Genomic DNA, 21,590 nt, shown 5'->3' with positions numbered 1-21,590 from the left:
AGCTTTCATGTGAAACTCGACAGTCTATTCTTGTTCTTAGAAATGAAGGCTATTCCATGCGAGAAATTGCCAAGAAACTGAAGATTTCCTACAATGGTGTGTACTACTCCCTTCAGAGGACAGCACACACAGGCTCTAACCAGAGTAGAAAGAGAAGTGTGAGGCCCCGCTGCACAACTGAGCAACAAGACAAGTACATTAGAGTCTCTAGTTTGAGAAATAGACGCCTCACAGGTCCTCAACTGGCAGCTTCATTAAATAGTGCCCGCAAAACTCCAGTGTCAACGTCTACAGTGAAGAGGCGACTCCGGGATGCTGGCCTTCAGGGCAGAGTGGCAAAGAAAAAGCCATATCTGAGACTGGCTAATAAAAGGAAAAGATTAATATGGGCAAAAGCACATAGACATTGGACAGAGGAAGATTGGAAAAAAGTGTTATGGACAGACGAATCGAAGTTTGAGGTGTTTGGATCACACAGAAGAACATTTGTGAGACGCAGAACAACTGAAAAGATGCTGGAAGAGTGCCTGACGCCATCTGTCAAGCATGGTGGAGGTAATGTGATGGTCTGGGGTTGCTTTGGTGCTGGTAAAGTGGGAGATTTGTACAAGGTAAAAGGGATTTTGAATAAGGAAGGCTATCACTCCATTTTGCAACGCGATGCCATACCCTGTGGACAGCGCTTGATTGGAGCCAATTTCATCCTACAACAGGACAATGACCCAAAGCACACCTCCAAATTATGCAAGAACTATTTAGGGAAGAAGCAGGCAGCTGGTATTCTATCTGTAATGGAGTGGCCAGCGCAGTCACCAGATCTCAACCCCATAGAGCTGTTGTGGGAGCAGCTTGACCGTATGGTACGCAAGAAGTGCCCATCAAGCCAATCCAACTTGTGGGAGGGGCTTCTGGAAGCATGGGGGGAAATTTCTCCCGATTACCTCAGCAAATTAACAGCTAGAATGCCAAAGGTCTGCAATGCTGTAATTGCTGCAAATGGAGCATTCCAAGACCAAAGCAAAGTCTGAAGGAGAAAATTATTATTTCAAATAAAAATCATTATTTCTAACCTTGTCGATGTCTTGACTATATTTTCTAGTCATTTTGCAAGATCATTTGATAAATATAAGTGTGAGTTTTCATGGAAAACACAAAATTGTCTGGGTGACCCCAAACTTTTGAACGGTAGTGTATGTATGTATATATATATATATATACTAGTCCTTCTCAATGAATTAGAATATCATCAAAAAGTTAATTTATATCAGTAATTCAATTCGAAATGTGAAAGTGATATATAGATTCATTACACACAAAGTGATCTATTTCCAGCGTTTTTTCTTTTAATGTTGATGATTATGGGAACAGTTAATGAAAACACAAAATTTTGTCTCTCAGAAAATTAGAATATTAAATAAACCCAATTCGAAAATTATTTTTAATAACGAAACGTTGGCACTGCTGAGTTGTTATCAATGCGGCGTGGCACAGGCTAATCACCGCCATGCCACGCCGCATTGATGCAGTAATTCATGCAGAGTCGGAGCCCCGACCAAGTATTGAGTGCAGATACTGGACATACTTTTCAGTAGGACAACATTTCGGTATTAAAAATTATTTTTGAAATTGGGCTTATATATTATTAAAATTTTCTGAGACACTAAATTTTGGGTTTTCATTAACGATTCCCATAATCATCAACATTACAAGAAAAAAATGCTGGAAATAGATCCCTCTGTGTGTAATGAATCTATAGAATATATGAGAGACACTTTTTGAATTGAATTACTGAAATAAATTTACTTTTTGCTGATATTCTAATTCATTGAGAAGGACCAGTATATATATATATATATATATATATATATATATATATATATATATATATAGAATAAACTCAACTATGAAACTGTTCAGTCCTCAGGCAGATGTCAGGCCTCCAGAATTTTACTTTGATGTTACATGTCCCTTTCACACAAAAATGCAGAATTTCTAGGTTCCACAACTGGGTTGTTGGATTTGCTGTGGTTTTTTTTTGGTGTCTTTTTAACATTTAGGGAACATGTGACTAACATAAAAGTAGTGGGGGTTCTCAAAACTATCCCAAAACGGCTCAGTACAAATACAGAGGTGCAATACCGAATAATTACTGGAGCTCATCTGGCTCTGTGGATGTGCAGCAGTTACGCATCTGATGTCATTCTCTTCCCCACTGGGGGGTTTAGTGTAGTTTATAATGCTTCTGTCCTTCTTGTAATAAAAATCTGTTGTCCATGCGCTGACTCACTGCAGGGTTTGTGCTTATAAACAGTAAGCTATGTGAACAAGCAGTGCTGCAGTATAAAGCATGGAGGAAAGAAGCCTAAACTTCTGACGAGACAAGAGGATGATTTCAGACTAGTTAAGATTCCTTATAGGCATTGTACATAGACTATAAATCAGGCAACTGGGGGGCAAGTTTTCACATTGACTTCAACTAGCCCTCCATCTTTATCGCCATAACTTTACAAACTGATCTATGTAATAACGTTACCCCAGGTAGGATCCATTATAAACTATATATAGGTAATATAAACATTATATATTTATTTACAGTTAAATCTAAATATTCTGGATTATTGGACAGTTCTATAAAACTAATAAATCCTACAAAGTAAAACACGACAATTTAGTTTCTAATTGTTTCCCTCGTCACTGTGTTCTGGTGCTGTAAAACTTCTCCCAGTTCTGTGCTAGAAACAAGTGCCGGATTATCGGAATTTCTGAATTATTGGATGCCAGATTAAAGGAATTTCACTGTATACAGCAAGATAACGCTATATACTATGACTACACCAAGTGACGATTCATCGAGCCCCAAAACTAGCATATAGCACTGTGGCAGTGGGGTGTATGTGCCCATTTGAAATAGTGGTAGTCGGAAACCTCTACACCCCCTATAGTTATGTCATTGCTCATCCCGTTGTGTGTGGCCATTCATTTGAGAAAACTTTCGCTGCCCATCTCCCCCATAAACATTAGATCAGCAGAGCATGGATGTTTATATCACTAGGAAAATAGATAAGCAGACACTAGGCCATCTGGCGCCGCTTGTCTCCCATCAGAACAGTGGTGGTTGGAAACCTGTACACCCCCTATAGTTATGTCATTGCTCATCTTGTCGTGTGTGAACCTACTCTCAAGCTGGCCATAGACGTGAGAGAACTGTCGCTGCCCGACTCCCCCATAAACATTAGATCAGCCGGGCATGCATGTTTATATCATTAGGAAAATTGATAAGCAGGCACCAGGTCATTTGGCGCCGCTTGTCTCCCATCAGTATAGTGAATGCGGGCGTTTAAAATTCAACCTTTTTTCTCGGGAAGGCACCATAGACGTGACATTGATTTTTGGATCCGCTCACAACAATCTGATACCCAGTTTTCCAACATGGCAAGCCCATTCCGTCAATGGCAGCCCGGAATGTAAAGTCTTACTCACCACTCAGGAGTTTGAGAAAATGAATATTGATATTGACAAGAGCGGTTTGTGTCACTGTATGAAACTACACTGTCCTATATATGTGGAGTGAAAGCGAGTTCTTCCTGCATTCATCATGTGTGATGCAGTATCAATGTGTGCCACCCATAGCAGGGCAGCACCTGTCCTCACGTGTAGTGGGTGTGACACCCTGACACAAACAGGAAGAGATACTCCACTGTGACGATGTCACTCCCTGCACCCAGGTCACTGGTTACAGAACCTTTGGACTAGACCCAGGAATATACATTGATTTCAGTTCTGGTTTCTCGGCCTCCTCCTTCTCTACTCTGATCATTTTCTCTTGACTGCAATTGCTACTCCCAACATCTGCTGCGTCTTCTCTACTCATTGATTTCCTTGCTGTCCTATGTATTCCCTTCCGCAGTCCCTCCTTGTATATAAGTATCTTTCATATCTGAGCTTATCCTCACACTTGGTCTGAACTTGGTCCTAATTCTTCTGCACCCTCTGTACCCATGCACGCGTTACATGCCAATCTGGACAGGAGAACAGTGGAGAAGCTCATACACAAGCTGGATGGATTGTCAAAGCTCAGTGGGGTTCCCCAATTACAGAGGAGTCACCCCTACCTACCAGACATTACTCGGGACACAAAGGAGCATCTGCGCCAAATTCTAGACAAGACCTCTAACCTGAGCCATAACCAGTACCTGCAGGTGACAGTGGATAGTCTGCTCAGCAAGACAGCACAATGCTCTGATATGGTTAATAATGAAGGGACAGTGGCCAGGTAAGTGCAATAACTGGTTTGTTCTCAACAGATGTAGCAGAGCTGTATTTGTCTTTTAGCTATTTGGGGCTGCATCATTTGTACAGTGGGAGAACTCAGTAAAGATAATGTAATAGGTAAATGGACAAAGATCTTGAAATCACTTTATTTGTACCAAATGACAAACTCAGCTCTGCTACACTGTAAATAATCATAAAGATATTGTCCATTTTTTTCATTGCATAGTGTCACATACTCAGTAACACTTTATATTAACGTTGTTGAACCATACTATCCTCTGTGCAGTGACGCTGAGAGCTGTCACCATATAGTGGAACTTATTATAGTTGTACATAATACAATTTACATTTCAATAAACTACAGATGTAGCAGAGCTGAACTTGTCTTTTGCGCACTATGATTAATAGGTTTGCCTGCATTCCTATGTAAACCAGCAGATAACACAATGTGATGTCATGATGAGCTGTGCCTAATGACAAGCTCCTATCTGCTACATCGCTATCACCGGTTATGTGGATATTTAAATACTTTATTTCCTACTCTTGTGTTAAAATGAAACTGAAAATTCATTTAATTCAATGTTTCATTTTTTCAATTCTTTTTTTTAGCTGGCAGCTATCTTCTCTTACTTCCTCGTAAACATGCCCATTCTGCAAAGCTGTTATTTCAATAGGGTATAAGCGTTTCCCAGATACCTCTGGCGCCGCTTATCCCAAGTGGAAATAAATGCACTGAAAATACCATAATAAACCATAATTCACCTATACCGGCCTAGTGCGCATTGTATTAGTCTAGCCACATGGTATCTCACAGTGGTTGGAATTTTAATAAATTCCATTGGCGCAGCGCGCCGCTATAGAGCTACGCAATTTCTAGAGCAGGTAGGGTATTCGCCAAGATGCAGCATGACCTATCCCTGGCGTTTTCGTGACATCATCCCGCCATTGACTTTAATGGGACAAATCCAGAATTTAATAGAACACTTGCACTCAGGTAATTGATTTTATGACATCTTGTTACTGCTTATAATAAACTTATGGTAACATGTGTTACCCAATATAAAAAGCAATTAGTCACTGCTAATATAGACGTATATGAGACAGCGAGGATGTGCCCAGGAAAGGCAGTCGTAGAAGAGACGTCTCCCTTCCCGCTAAACTTTCAGGATAAGCAGGCCGCGTCGAGAACAAGGAAATATACTGGCTGGCCAAGGTTAGAAGAATACTTCCTTATTGCCGCCAAATAAACAGCCTTTTACAATACTTGAGTCAATACTGATGACTTGTGCAACGGCTGGAAATGACATCCTACTCGTAGCCGTATGGATTATATCATAGTCATAGTCACTGACTGCTCCGGACCACCAGGGACAATGTAAAGACAATCTAAGGCCGAATTCAGACGACCGTAGTATACGTGTACGTCAGTGTGACGGCCATCACCGGACGCATGTATTTCAATGGGGTCGTACACACGACTGTTGTTTCAACGGACTGTGTAAAGGGTCCATTGAGAAATCGAACATGTCCTATTTTTTTCCGTTTTCACCGATCCCTCGATAGATTCAAGTCTATGGGGATCTGTGAAATCGGGACCCGCACGGGTGCAACTCGGACGTAAAAAACAGCCAATTTTCATGTCCGAGTTTGCACTTGTTCGTGTGAATCTGGCCTAATAGTGGAACTTTAGTAAAGTTAGGGCTCATAGACATGGCATGGCTCCGTGCCCAGACCCTGTATGGCATATTAGCCGCCATATGGTATCTCCATGAGGCACTCTATACTCCTATGAGTAATGCTACTAGTGGAGAATACCTCCATAATACAGCATCGAATGCAACATGCCACTATTTTTCTCACAAATTCTGTATGAATCCATAGTAAAAACTGTTTTAGCGCCTTCCTATAAGGTTGGGCACACAGAGGAACAGTGTGGGCCCATCACACTTTATGGGCACTATGTTACAGATCTGCTCTTGTGTTACAGCTACGAATCCCGACCCAATCGCAGGCCTGATGACCCGCTAATAGTTCAGGTCATTAGACCCGCGGCCGAGATTTGTGACTGTAATACCAGCGCAGAAATGCCCCCTACGCTTGTGTGAAACTGCCCTAAATGTGAGTATAAATTCCAGGATAAAATCCCCATCTCTAGCAATCTAATATTGATATCCTGTAATGTTATTTTTTACAAGAAAGGCATCCGATCAAAGGCTCAATGATCACAACATGAGAGAATTCAATAGTCGCACTGCTCTTACAGTAAAGAACCCCTCCTACACTGGAACCTTAATGTCTTTAGCTGTAGTGGATGCCCCTTGTAATAGTTACAGTCCTGGGTGTGAGAAGATCATAAGACAAATTTTTATAGGGACATTGATATATTTATACGTAGTAATTTGGTCACCCCTACGCCATCTTTTTCCAAATTATAAACGCCAATTTTCATAATCTATCTGAGTAATGAAGTCCCCTTATTCCATTTATTACTTTGGTTGCCTATCTCGGAAACTTGCTCCAGCTCTGCTATATCTTGCTTGCTCGGGCCTCATATATCAATACAGGTCTTGTTGTCCATAGCAACCAATCACAGTGTAGATTTCATTTTTCCAGAGTCATTTAATAAATAAAAGCTGTGCTGTCATTGGTTGCTATGGGCAGCACAGCCAGTTTTTCTGTTACACAGTTTTGAGGCCTAATATTCTATGTGCAGTATGAGTAGTGATTCATATAGAGGACATATGACTAATGATATTGTAACATACATAGATACTATGGAGGAGATATATCAAAACTGGTGCAAAGGAAAGCGGAGTAGTTGCTCATGGCAACCAATAAGGTTGCTGCTTTCATTTTCCAAAAGGCCTCAGAAAAATGAGAGGTGAAATCCTATTGGTTGCCGTAGGCAACTACTCAACTTTTCCTTCGTGGTACCAGTTTTGATATATCTCTTCCTGTAAGTCTATCAAGATCTACATAATATCTTGCAATTTTGATCCAGAGAAAGGAAAAAAAGCCCTTATGTAGTTGCCAATTGCCGCAAATTAGTAGTAAATATGGCAATCAGAATAAATCCCTGGAACATCGGCCTATCTCCAGAATCCAGCACTCATAATTTGTGATATTATAGCCTTCAAGAAAGACATCAAGGCGCCTTTTTACCTTGTTCAACTATCACAACATCTTGTGACAGAGAAATCCATAGTCTCACTGCTTTTACAGTAAAGAATCTTTGTCTATGCTGATGGTAAAAACTTTTTCCTCTAGACGTAGAGGATGTCCCCTTCTCATGGTTACAGGCCTAGGTATAAAAAGCTTATTAAACAGATCTCTGTACTGTCCATATCCATCACTTCCTACATTATAATCCCCATTCCCGGGCTGTTAAAGCCTCATCCTCAATTTGAGTTGCGACCATCTCCACTCAAAAATACCGGCCATGTTTAGAATCTATTTACATGTGTCAGTCTGGTGATTTATTTTGCTGCAACTTTGAGCAAATCATGCCAAAAAACACTACAAAACCGGCATGTGTAAAAAAAAAACAATACAAAACCGGCATGTGCAAAAAAAAACAAAAAAACTCACGGTTAAAAAGTGGGTGTGATTTTGGGGTTGAGACTTTACGTTGAGTGTGATTCACCACTTAGGTTTGGGAGCATCAGACAGTCAATGACTCACTGTAACAGTGTCTCCTCCTCTTGACTCTCCGAGATGTGTAGGCGGACAGAGCGCAAAAAAACTAAAGCGGAAAAGAAGAAATGAAATGCCCCAAATTATGTACCAAATAGGCCAAGTTTAATAAATTATACATATAATATATCGATATATAAATATAAGATCAGCCTAAAAAAGGAGAGAAAACAAGGGGCTGAAGATGCCAAAACCCACCCACTACAAGAACCAGAAAACACTTCTCGATCCCAAGCCAAACAGTACACAGAACATTTTATACAGGGTGCTGTAACATAGTAATGTTCAATCAATCGTAATACCACCTATCATTAACCTACCAGCAGTACTGGAAGCCCTCAGGCGTATTAGCCGCTGGGCTCATGACTGTGCGGCACAGCGGGGGTTAAAGGGCGCTAACAGGCAGGACAGGGCGGGTAGAGCAGGGAGCAGCGTAGCGTGTGTAAGGAATCGTAATGGCATAAGGACCCGCCCCTATGGGCGTTCGGGAGGCGGGCTGTGGTCGCGGGACCCTCCCTGCATGGCAAAGGTTTCTTAAGTCAGCGGAGGGCGGCCATCTTCCTCTTCTGGCCGTTTGCGTGTCCCACCCTCCCTCCCTATGTTTGGGTTGTGAGGGCCTCACGGGATCGACTGGTTATATAAAAAAAAAAAAAAAAAAAAAAAAGTGGGGGACAAACAAAGTGCTTAGGACAAGTTAACCGGTTAGTTTCATGAGCGGTTTAGGACGATTGGTGCTATTTTGGAATTTTGTAATGCGTGTGATGGGGATGATATGGTTCTGGCTAAGTGGTGGTGAACATGATGGAGTGTTGGGGTGTTCATATGTCACAGCAGGCGTTATTTTGTTATAAGAAAAGTGACCTACATGCCCTGCCCTAGGCAGGCTGGCATACGGGTATGAAACGGTTAATAAGTTATGTGGAAATTGGATAATAAAGAAATAATAAATAAAGCTGTGGCCGACCCTCGAGTCAACCCACGTTAAAAGGAAATTGGTGTCGGTCTAATTATTTAAGGGTTATAGATAAACCCCCTCCCCCCTGGCCTTTGCAGGATGGTGGCATGCGCACAGTCTTAAATACCCATATAGTGAAGTTATATTTTGTATAGACAAGAGTATAAATGTCATACATCCCAACAGTCCCATCTTCTTGGCAGTGTCCCGCTGTCTCAGGCTGCCGGTGGTATGTCCCAGACTCCCGGTGTCAACTGTATAAACTGTATCTGCAGTATGTACAGTATGTACAGTTCAACCCAATGCTGAAGCAGGGAACCGTCAGCTCCCTACTTCAGCATTAATACAGAGGACTCCCAAGCACAGCGCTACTTTAAGCGCTGAGCCCGGGGACGCCATTGACCTCACTGTCCATATATGGACAGTGACGTCAGTTGCGCCTCCTGAAGTGGAATCCCCTGCCAGAATGTTGCCGGCGCTGTGACGGGGACTGTGCTCATAGAGGGGATCCCTGACGTCACTGTCCATATATGGACAGTGATGTCAGGGGCTTCTCCTGGAGTGGAATCCCCGGCCACAGCGTGGCCGATGCCTTGACTGGGGATTTCACCCACAGAGGGAGTCCCAATGGCTACAGGGAGGAAGGGTAGCACTATCTACGGGGGTTGACACTATCTTTAAGGGGGTGTGGCACTATCTACATCGGCACTGTGGCACTATCTACATGGGCACTGGCACTAGAGGCAGCATTATACTGTATGGGGGCAGCTAAGGCGGCATTATACTGTATGGGTGCATCTATGGGGCATTATACTGTATGGCGGAAGCTATAGGGGCATTATACTGTATGGGGGCAGCTATGGGGGCATTATACTGTATGGGGTAGCTGAGGGGGCATTATAGTGTATGGTGTTAGCTGAGGGGTATTATACTGTATGGGGCAGCTAAGGGGGCATTATACTGTAAGCGGGCAGCTATGCGGGCATTATACTGTATGGGGGCAGATATGGGGGCATTATGCTCTATGGGGCAGCTATGGGGCATTATACTGTATGGGGAAAGCTATGGGGGAATTATACTGTATGGGGGCATCTGTGCGGGCATTATGCTGTATGGGGGCAGCTATGGGGCATTATGCGGTATGGAGGAATTTGTTTGGGCATTATGATGTATGAGGGCATTTGTGTGGGCATTATACTGCAAGGGTGCATCTGTATGGGCATTATACTACATGGGGGCATCTGTGTGGGCATTATACTATATTTGGACATCTGTGTTGGCTTTATAGTTTATGGGTGCATCTATGGAGCATTATACTTCATGGTGGCGTCTATGGGGGCATTATAATGTATGGGGCAGCTGTAGGGGCATACCATATGGGGGCAGCTATGGGGCATTATACTGTATGGGGCAGCTCTGGGGCATTATACAGTATGGGGCATCTATAGGGCATTAGATTGTATAGGGCAGCTATTTGGCATTATACTGTGTGGGAGGCACTATGGGAGCATACAGTGTGGGCAGAACCGGGTGTGTATGGGCGGGATTAGGGGAGTGGCTTAATAGGACAGAACCTTGCCACGGCGCGCTACCCATCAGTTGTCCCTCTTTGCATTACTTGAATTTTGGGAGGTGTGTAAAATTGTATATGCCAGTATGCCTTATCCTACAAATAATGCCATATAGGGAAAGGTGTAAAATTGTATATGCCAGTATGCCCTATCCTACAAATAATGCCATATAGGGAAAGTTATAAATAGTTACAGTATATACCAATGTGCATTGTACACTCATGAAAACGACATATAAGTGGTAGCAAAGCGGTGCCCAAAAACATATAAATGCACATAAATGCAAATATAATCTATAACTCTCATTACAGTGGATATCGGCTCCTCTCAGGCGGGTCCTAATGTACAACATATGTAGGTCAGCGGGGTCTCAATAACTTTCACCAGGACATGGTGTCTGCATGCTGGGCATCAAGGAGTAAAACACCTTGACACATGTGTTTCTATCAAGCCTCATCAAGAGGCCGTGACAATTAAAAATCAATAGTTATAAATATGGAGAAGCAATATTGTAGCCACCTGTGTAAAAGACAAATTGTCACGCCACCGCCGCCATGATAGTTCTTTCAATGGAAAGCGTGCACCTGAACACATGACTGAAAGTGAAGGAGGCGCAAAAACTATGCGTCACCACACCAGCCATAGCAGGTTATATGTATACACAGGGGCGCCACTTTATGGAGACAAACCAGAGCAGGTCTGTACACAACCACAGAAGAGATATGGGGACAAGACTTTGTACACCTTTCAAATCTTTTTTTTTTAATAAAAATGTATGTTAGGCTCTGTTCACATCTGCGTTGGGGTCCCGTTCTGACGTTCCGTCTGAGGTTTCCTTCAGAACGTGACCCTGAGCAGACACAAACTGACACCGACGGAAACCAGAGGGTTCCGTCTCCGCCACCATTGATCTCAATGGTGACGGAGCCGGTGCCACTGGTTTCCGTTTGTCTCTTTTGTGCACCGGATCAGTCGTTTTGCCGGAAGCAATAGCGTACTTGACTAAGCTATTGCTTCCAGCAAAACGGCGGGTCCGGTGCACAAAGGAGGCAAACGGAAACCAGGGGCACCGGCTCTGTCACCATTGAAATGGTGATGGAGATGGGACCCTCTGACGGAACGTCAGAACGGGACCCCAACGCAGATGTGAACAGAGCCTCAGTGTGTTTGGTGCAACTTTCTAAATTCTTTTAAAGAATTTAAAAAATTTTACTTTTTGAAATACAGCTGTATCCGTCAGGTCAGTGGGACTAACGGGTTTAGTGACAGCGGGTCTTGCGTGCTGTTTCCGATCCTATCTCACTGATCTAGCTGACACTGACGGATTCAGGGCTCAGCGCTAGATACAACTGTTCTGTATACAGGATACAAAGCAGCTGTATCTCAAAAAGTAAAAATATTTTTTCATAAAAAGTATTTAGAAACACACTGATAGACATTTACATTTTTTTTTAATTTTTTTTTAAAAAGATTTCAAATATGTGCATAGCCTTTAAGATCACAATTCATAAAAAATATTGATGTTAACAGTTGTAACCAGGTGGGCAGTTCGTACGTCTGGCTGCTGAATGTGAGGGTCTTCCAGCGGCGCCAATCTCACACTTGACTTACCATCTTATTAGCAAACAAGTAACATCTTATTATACAAGAATACCGGCACTTCCTTTGCCGGTAAAATTATTTTAAATACGGGCTGGGCCAGTGGTATACTAGCCTGGTGACAGACCTATCTCCTATCAGCCCAGGAACACACACAAAACCTTGCAGAAATGCCCACTTTTGGGTACATTTGCATTACAGTCCCTTTTTAGGACTGCATTAGGGGACAATCCCGCAAAACGAGGGACTGTTGTGAGGTATACATTTCGTAAAAGGGAATCTCGTTATTTATGGTTTTATGGGACAGTACTGTGCATGGTTGACTACAATACACCATCTTAGCATCAACGACAAGGGGCAGATTTACTAAGTCTGAAAATTCATACGCCAGTCTTAGCTATTGGCACCGCTGGAGTAAGATGCAACAGATTTATTAACAGGCGCAGACCTCTTAATCTGTTGCTTGTTCCCGCTGGCCATGTGAGCAATGACTGTGGCTGTGCGCCACAATTTTGAGACGACTGCGGCCGTGCCCCATTCATTTCCCCTTCGGATATAAAAATAAATAATAAGTCTACTCACTTCACCCGCTGCTCCGTCTGGGTCCCATCAGTGTGCCGCGACTCATACAAGGTCCTGACGCCAAGCAGCATCAAGACCTAATATGCAACGCAGCACTTCAACGTCATCAGTGCTGCATCACATACAACGTCCTGGCGCTGCCCAGCGTCACCACGTTGTATGAGCCGTGGCATGCTGAGGGAGCCATAGGAGTCATGGAGGGAAGAGGAGCAGTGAGGTGAGCTTTCTTTTTTTTAATTTCTTTATTTATTTCGCTGTTTAAAGTGGCGGGGCGAGATACGTGGCCTGTATGTTTCCAGTATAATTTACGCCAGTTTTCTGGCGTAAATCATAAGAAATTTGTCAAGCTGCAGTGGCTCCAACACTTTTAGTAAGCCACCCAACTTTTCACAAAAGGGGTGAGGGCAACGTAAAAAGTCCAAAAGTTGCAACTTCTGAGCCCTTTTGCGACTTTTTCTACGCGACTTTGCGGCTTTTCTGGCGTAGAAAGGTTGATAAATCCCCCCCTAAGGGTAAGGCCACACAGAGCGGCCCTTACACGGTCGCAACGCGGCCAACAACCGCGCTGGCACTATGTAGGCGCGGCTGTCTAATACCCTGTTAAGGGGTACTCCGGTTACATGCTCGTGTGCACTGCCGCTCCATTCATTCTCTATGGAAGCGCTGGAGATAGCCGAGTGCAGTGTTCGGCTTTTTCCGGCGCTGCCATAGAGAATGAATAGGGGGTAACTTGTAACTTGCAAAATCGTGCGGCCATAAAGGGTGTATAAATTCATGGCCGATCGATTTTGCAGATAAAGGGACGATTTACCCACATTAAAGTGCGGCCACTATCAGGCTGTTTGACAGCCGCACCGAACATGGTGCCGGCGTGGTTGTTGGCCGCGTTGCAACCGTGTCAGGGCCGCTCCATGTGGCCTTACCCTACGGCCTCATGCACACGACTGTGCCCGTAATTATGACCCGTAATTACGGGCACGGCCAGCCGCGGGCAGCCTGCCATTTTTACGAGCCATTCTTTCTCCCATTGTAAAGTATAGGAGTACGGTCCGTAAAATAAAAAAATAGGACATGTCCTATTTTTTTCGGCAGGTTTCCACGGCACGAACAACACCCTCCCGTAGACATACCGGAAGGTGTCCATCGGCCATAGAAATGAATGGGCCAGTAATTACGGGCGATTTTAGGGTCGTGTGCATGCGGCTTAAGTGTTCCTGATGTCTGAAAATGCCTTATTAGATTTGCTTTGTGTTTCCGCTCTCGGCATACTTTATGGAGAGGTTTGAAGAGCTTTCTATTTCATTCCACCACATTCCAAGATAAGTGTCAAGTTTATTTCTACATTTGAGAACAAGGAAGGTGAAGTGACACTTGAGTACAAATTCAGATAAGGCAGAGGGGAATTTGTAACTTAACTCTATGGGATTGCATAATCCATGCCACGGTGATAACCCTCTGGAGCTCACATATCACCTTTACATACAATAAAACATATAAAACACATCAAAGGAAATAATATTTGTATGAACACCACATTATGATGTCAGAACCTGACTATATACAGAGATGAGCGGCGCTACATAGGCGCTACTTCTCTCTTCCTGTAGAAGTAGCGCCTGTCACAGATCACTTTTGCAGGACATTTCTACTGTTGTGCTAACCACTGATTGACTGACATGTCTTTAAAAAGAGGTTCTTCAGCAGCTGTATTTTGTATTAGACAGATCTGTGTCCTAGCTGCTGCATGATAATCCACACCTCAGATGCTGCAGACCTTCTTTATGAAAAGATTGAGAAAAACAATCAATCAATCAAACATTCAAAAAGAGGTTCTGCAGAGGCGTATATTATAAAATGTAATACACACCCTACTATAAATAATAAAGTTTATAAGAAGTCACCTTAAAGGGTAACTAAAGTTGTATTTTAAATTTGACATATTGTGAGACATCCAGAAGTTTTGATCGGTGGGGGTCCGAGCACTGAGACCCCCAACAATCGCTAAAATGAAGCGACATAAGCGCTCTGGTTAGTCCTGTGCCACTTTGTTTCTGATCGTTTTTCCATGGAAAACCGGGCGAGCGGTGTACGAGCTCAAAGACTTTCTATTGAGCCCATGCACCGCTTTGAGGAAAGCCGATCAGAAACGGAGCGGCACAGCTCTTACCTGAGCACTCCTGCCGCTTTGTTTTAGCGATCGGTGGGGGTCTCAGTGCTCGCACCCTCAGCTCAATTCTAACATGTCAAAAGTTTTTAAAACTTTATTTATACTTTAATGTTCCATGACCTGTATAATGGATAATGGACTCAGCCTGTGGCCTTGTACTTTTATATGGTCACAGAACTCTTCGGTGCCTTCTAATATTTTTATAATTTATAGGGGAGGTATATTGTTGCATATAAAATAAACACCCTTTTTACCCATTCAGTTTTTTATAAATTTGTTGTAGATGGCGCCATTTTCAGCAGCAGTGCAACAGAAGCAGAAAAAAAAGTTGGTTTACAGATTACACATTGGGATATTTACATAAATTGTACAAAATGACAATCTCAGCTCTGCAATATTTAATAATGTCAGCTCTGCTACATCTGTATTATGAATTAATATTCTCAGTTTCTCATTACTGTTAGGTAGTCATACTTAAAGGGGTTGTCCAGGCATAGACAACTGATGACCTATCCACAGGATAGGTCATCAGTATATGATCGGTGGGGGTCCGACACCTGGACCCTGCACCGATCAGCAGCTGTCGGCCACAGTGACAGCTCTGCACTTTATCTTAGTGCAGTGCGGGGAGAACCCCATTTAATTGCGGTCGGTCACCTGCGACATCGCAACTGCAAATCTCGGCTCAAGTACTCAGTCTCTATGGCCAGTGGCTATTTACATGTTCCAAAAGTTTCTGCCCTACCTGGTATTTTGTTTTCCTTCACCACCCGGTGACCAACTTTAATACACTGGACCTGTCACAGTGCCCCTGCTGGCGGGAGAAAAAGTTTCCAACAATATACACATTAATGAGAAACAATATTGGGCCCCTAGATTCATCCCTATCTGACTCATAACTGTATGACATTTTGAAGCTCACACTCTATTTAAAGGGCCGTATCACCCCTTACACCACCAAATAAATGTGTCCCCTCTCCCCATTAGTTAATTAGCGGTTCTACATGGACAACTTGTCCTTTATGAATTCAACATAATTCATAAAATTCTATTAGCTATTGGCATGCGCCACTTTTTTTTTTTCAATGGCCAGTGTCGGGTATTGCAATATTCACATGAATGGTAATGCGCTGCAATACCAGATACAGCCTATGGACAAGAGTGGCGCTGTTTCTGGGGGGAAAAAAGCTCCCACACAGTCCTATTCGAAATTGGCGCCGTCCGGCGCCATTTTCCTGTGGACCGGAAGTCGCGGCCGGACAGTAATATTACTACTTCCGGTCGCGGCTTCCGGACTTGTGCACATGGAACAGCGGCAGCAAACGGAGCGGACGGGCCGGAGGGAGCCGCGGCGGCAGGAGCAGGTAAGAGATTTCAATGTATGTTAGTGTTTGTGTGTGTTTACTACTGTATGTAAACCTACTACACTGTGGGTTACCTCAAAAAATGGCGACACACAGTGTAGGAGGTTAAACCTTTCAAACCCCTCGTTTATCCCGGCACTAGCCAGGATAAAGGAGGGGGGGATGCTGAGAGCTCACTAGAGCGAGGGCTTTTAACCCAATGTTGCAATGCTGCAATTTTGGGAACTAGCTCCATCTAGTGACCAAAAATGGGTAGTATTATAAATTAGAAAAAATGTATAATATTTCCTGACTCGCGAAAAAAATAAAAAAAATTTGAACAATGTTTAATCACCCACACACTAAATGTTTAATTTTTTTAAAAAAAACATGTTTTTCTGGCAACACATTCCCTTTAAGTTGGGTGGATCGATTTTCTCATGCACATACATTAACCTTTGATACGTCAGGTAAATTGCTTGTTGCTCGATCATCTTGACTTTCCTGAATTTCCGCCGGCCACTACAGTTGTCTGTTCACTTTATTAAATACTTAGCATTCTTCTTCCATGCAATGACGCGTGTCCTTTCTTATTACGCTGTAGTCGGCATGTTTACTTACGGTTTTCAAAGGGCAAATGAGAACAATGGATATATTAAAATTAAAAGGGTATTTACAAAAATCTTTATTTATAAGCCAAAACTATTATCAAAGTCCAAGTGTAAAGCAATTACAATGAGAAACATTCACACCACGTCCCTGGTATGACAAAACGTACACTTATATACTGTATATGACCTGACATGAACTCGGGGGATGGTAACATTGACTGATGGAGACATAACCCAAAGGACATGTACATTTGCATTCTGATGAATAATAATAGTTTACAGAACAGATTAGAAACTTTATTACTTTTTTTAAAATGATAATTTCCTTTTAGTTCTTTTTTTATATACAAAAAACTTCTACTGATACCTGGAAACCATCAACAAGTTGCTGTTGACTGATCTTCAGATTATGTTTCCATATTTAGTACACGGGAGCAACACTGTGCAGGGTAAACTTAGATGGGGACGCAGCACTGACACTGTGCAGGGAAAACTTAGAAGAGGACACAACACTAAATCACCGCTGCCCCCCTTCATTGTCAGGATCGACCTCAGACCCCTGACCAATCATAAAGTGATGGCATATGCTAAAGATAGATGGGGGATATACCTTTAGGAAACACAAGCCATAAATAGAATATCAAAAGTAATAACATAATTGGCCAATAGGATCTATCCTACTTGTTGACGGTTTCCAGGTAGCAACCAAATATTTTCTACCATGTACAACATGAAGAAAAAAAACAGCATATATAATATATTAGGGGCAATGTGCCTGAAATGGGCCTATTGTGTCTAGCAATATTATGGGGGCTGTGCAATGGATACTGCTACCAGGTTGTTGTGACTGTCATTGTTATAGGGGCACTATGTCTTACTCTTTTACCAGTTTGTTGTGGTTGTTACTCATATGGAAGCACTGCAGATGTTCCTGTTACCGGGCAATGTGGATGACATTGTTATGGGGGTACTATAGCTATTTTAATTGTAGAGGCACTGACCAGGAATTATGAGGAAAATGGGTTATGTAGGAAAGAACCCAACTGTGGGATATGGGGGGGGGTCGGTATAGTTGATGATTTAGCGTCCACTGGTTTAGCCCTTTAAGGACATCTTTTAGATAACACGCCTGAATAATGCATCTGTCTTGTACTAGAAAGTACTCCGATTCCGTATGTCTAGTCATAATGCTTGGGGTGGGGGGTTAGTAAAAGTCTGTTATGCGGATATACCACTGGTGGATAGACTGGTTAGTGTGGATTGTATTACGGATGTGATCGCAGTTGTCTAGTATTTCTAGTGCAGAGTTAAAAGTTAGGCAACGTCATTCATTTTAAAGTACCGGAGGTCGGAGGGTGCTCGAGTCCATGGGATTTGTATAGAATTACAGCTTAGCTAACTGAATATTACAGAGCTGCAATACCAGGCACAGTCTACGAACAAGAGTGGTGGCGCTGTTTCAGGAAAAAAACTTTTTTCTTTTCTAATCTCATACAACCCCTTTAAATTCCAGTCTGTAGTTTCCTGCTCGCTTGTCCACGATTAGAAAAACATTGCTGCTTTCTTCCAAAAACAGCACCACACCTGTCTATGGGTTATGTCTAGTATTGCAGCCCAGCTCCCTTGAATGTAGTTGAGCTGCAATACCACACACAACCTGTGGACAGGTGTGGCACTGTATTTGGAAGACAGCAGCCATTTTTTTCTAACCCTGACAACCCCTTTTCATTTACTTGAGCTGCAATACTAGACAAAGCCTATGGACAAGAGTGGCGCTGTTACTGGGAAAAAAAAGAAGACCCATCCAGACAACTATAGAGGTTGTCTACCATGGATGACCCCTTGTTATATGCCCTGTTAGGGCACTTGTATGTAATTGAGGGGTTCTCTGCTCTCAGGAGAACTGGAGGAACACAGGCACCAATGAATAGAATGTACACCTATTGATTTCGATAAGTGCCTAGTAATACGTCGTCTATCCTTCCTGTATTCATGCTGCAGGGTTCTCCAGCAAATAAAAGCGGAGCAGCTGAGGCTTCCAGTATCTGAACCTCAAAGTTGTTATCCCTTTAGTCCCATAAAATCATATCTCATGTCGTTCCGCAAAGCAGTGATCCCTGTGTACTCGTGACTTGTTTCCTTTAAAGTGGTCTTCCACTACCGGACAACTGATGACCTATCTACCGGATAGGTCATTAGTGCATGACTGGTGCGGGTCCGACACCCCAACCCTGCACCGAACAGCTGCTCCGGCTGCCTCCGGGCACCGGAAGTCCATGCCGGAAGCAGATGGCTACAATTACGGAATAGTGTCTGAGCTGCAGTACTGCAGCATGGCCGCTGTGCAGTGTTCATACACAGTGTCTCCGTAGCCAACTGCTTCCGGCTCCGTACACTGCATACTGTGCAATGACATCCGGTGTACGGAGGCAGCCAAGGCAGCTGATCGGTGTCCATGAGTCGGACCGCCACCGATCATATACTGATGACCTAACCGGTGGATAGGTTGTCCAGTAGTGGAAAACCCCTTCAGGAATTTTGCAGGCAGATTTTGCCTTGCCTTCACTTTTTTTGCCACGTTTTTTTTGCGATGTTTTTCGCGGCAATTGAGCACCGCGGGCAAAAAAAACGCGTGCAAAAAAACTTTTTCTCTGCCTCACATTGATTTCAATGGGAGGTCAGAGACGGAACCGCGGGCAGAAAGAGCATGCCGCATACCTACAATGAATCTCCCCCCCACCAATTTATACCAACGCCAAGGATCCCCAATCTGCCAAAAATTGCTGCCATGACTCCACACAGACGAGCAACCATCCAAACAAAAGACAACAAGGCAAAAAACTAAAATTTAGGGCCGGAGGGCAGGACTCTCACTGGCTCCCAAACACTGCGCTGCGAAGCAAAAAGAACGGGAGGAGGGCTTATAAACCTCCCTTTCGGGCTATTCTCCACCCACTAACTCCACCCCCATCTTTATTGTTCCCTCCCTTTCCTCCAAACACCATCATGCCGGCCTTCCCCCACAGCTGTTAGCCTGCGTCCGGCCTTTCTTGATTGGGGCTCTTTGATTTAATGCAAATTCCTTATTATTTTTTTTCAGGAGGAACCTGACTAAGTTGTCGCTAATCTTCAGTCACATTCTGTGTGAGCTTCGAGCTTTATTCCCTGGAGGTCGCTTTCAAGGAAATTCATATCGGGTCACGAAACTTGAGGCGTCTAAATTCTGGGCACAAGCATTTGGGACAAGGTAACCGTGTTATGTAGAGACGGGGTGCACTCTGCTATGCGCTTCTTTAAGACTTGCACCTCCTGTGAGTCATGTGACACTAAACATCATGTCGGCCTTGGGAGGTGACATGGGGGTGGGAGAGGAATGGGTGACACCGGATGTATGAGAGGAGTTTATCTGGTCATACCCGCCCTAGATCAACCGAACAATGCATGCATGCCTACTGCAAATGGGAGGGGGGGTCAAGTCTCAGCCAGACACATATGGCCGCGCTTATTTTCTGGGAGCAAAGGTTTGGGCATATTGAAATCCATGATTAGGTTGGAGGGCAAGTTATTAGGCCATCGGCAGGACTCGCTGACATTTTTCCAATGTTTATGCCCATCAGAACCTAGAGAAGGCTCCACCAACATCTGCTGGAGGACTCAACACCATACATGGATGCCCTGGGCGCCATTAAATACCACATTTCCCCTGCGGTGTAATTGGTTGGTGGCAGCAACATCCCCTTGCATTAAAAGTTGATTGCCCTTATATATGAATGGGCGCCGTGTAACACCATTTTTTTCCTTGACCGCCTACATCATCCCCTGGAGATATCAGGTGTTTGCAAGGTTTTCAGCTTCCGATTCCGCGGAGATCAGCAGATCATTGGTAGGTCTGTGATTGGAAAAGGGGTTCTCCTTGTAGTTCAGGAGCAGACACTTAGGGCAGATTCAGACGAACGTTGCGTTTTTGCGCGCGCAAACAACGCAGCGTTTTGTGCGCGCAAAAACCACTTGACAGCTGCGTGTGTCATCCATGTATGATGCGCGGCTGCGTGATTTTCGCGCAGCCGCCATCATAGAGATGAGGCTAGTCGACGCCCGTCACTGTCCAAGGTGCTGAAAGAGCTAACTGATCGGCAGTAACTCTTTCAGCACCCTCGACAGTGAATGCCGAACACAATCTACAGCAACCTGTTAAAAAAAAAAAAAAGTTCATACTTACCGAGAACTTCCCTCCCGGCCATTGCCTTGGTGACGCGTCCTTGGTGACGCGCCTCTCTTGACATCGGGCCCCACCTCCCTGGATGACGCGGCAGTCCATGTGACCGCTGCAGCCTTGCTTGGCCTGTGATTGGCTGGAGCTGTCACTTGGACTGAATTGTCATCCCGGGAGGTCAGACTGGAGGAAGAAGCCAGGAGTTATCGGTAAGTCAGAACTTCGTTTTTTTTTTTTACAGGTTCATGTATATTGGGATCGGAAGTCACTGTCCATGGTGCTGAAACAGTTTAAGCACCCTGGACAGTGAATATCTCCTGACGTCGCGTACCGGAAATTTTTTTGCCGGGTTCGGCCAAAACGAGCTCGGCCGAACCTGGTGAAGTTCGGTTCGGTTGTCCGAGTTCGCTCATCTCAAAGACACTCCGTTTGGATGTTTGGAAACAGAAAAGCACGTGGTGCTTTTCTGTTTACATTCATCCTTTTGACAGCTGGTGCGCTGTTTCAGTCGGTTCGCACGGAAGTGCTTCCCTGCAACCTGCGTGGTTTTCACGCACCCATTGACTTCAATGGGTGCGTGATGC

The 21,590-nt window shown here is 43.8% G+C and overlaps 1 protein-coding gene across 1 annotated transcript in view; it reads left to right on the top strand.

Annotated features, from left to right (window-relative positions):
* Positions 1-3,748: 3,748 nt before the first annotated feature.
* CBLC (Cbl proto-oncogene C) overlaps positions 3,749-21,590 on the top strand; it is a 31,864-nt gene continuing 14,022 nt past the window's right edge. Inside the window, exons 1-2 of the mRNA XM_075838986.1 lie at positions 3,749-4,273; positions 19,894-20,040. Of these exons, the coding sequence (XP_075695101.1) occupies positions 3,999-4,273; positions 19,894-20,040 (422 nt within the window). The 5' untranslated portion in view covers positions 3,749-3,998. The remainder of the gene's footprint in view (positions 4,274-19,893; positions 20,041-21,590) is intronic.

Source organism: Rhinoderma darwinii, chromosome 10 (assembly GCF_050947455.1).
Source record: "Rhinoderma darwinii isolate aRhiDar2 chromosome 10, aRhiDar2.hap1, whole genome shotgun sequence".
In the NCBI taxonomy this organism is placed as follows: domain Eukaryota; kingdom Metazoa; phylum Chordata; class Amphibia; order Anura; family Rhinodermatidae; genus Rhinoderma; species Rhinoderma darwinii.
The sequence above is the reverse complement of the archived record's forward strand: the minus strand, read 5'-3'. Positions and strand labels throughout refer to the sequence as shown.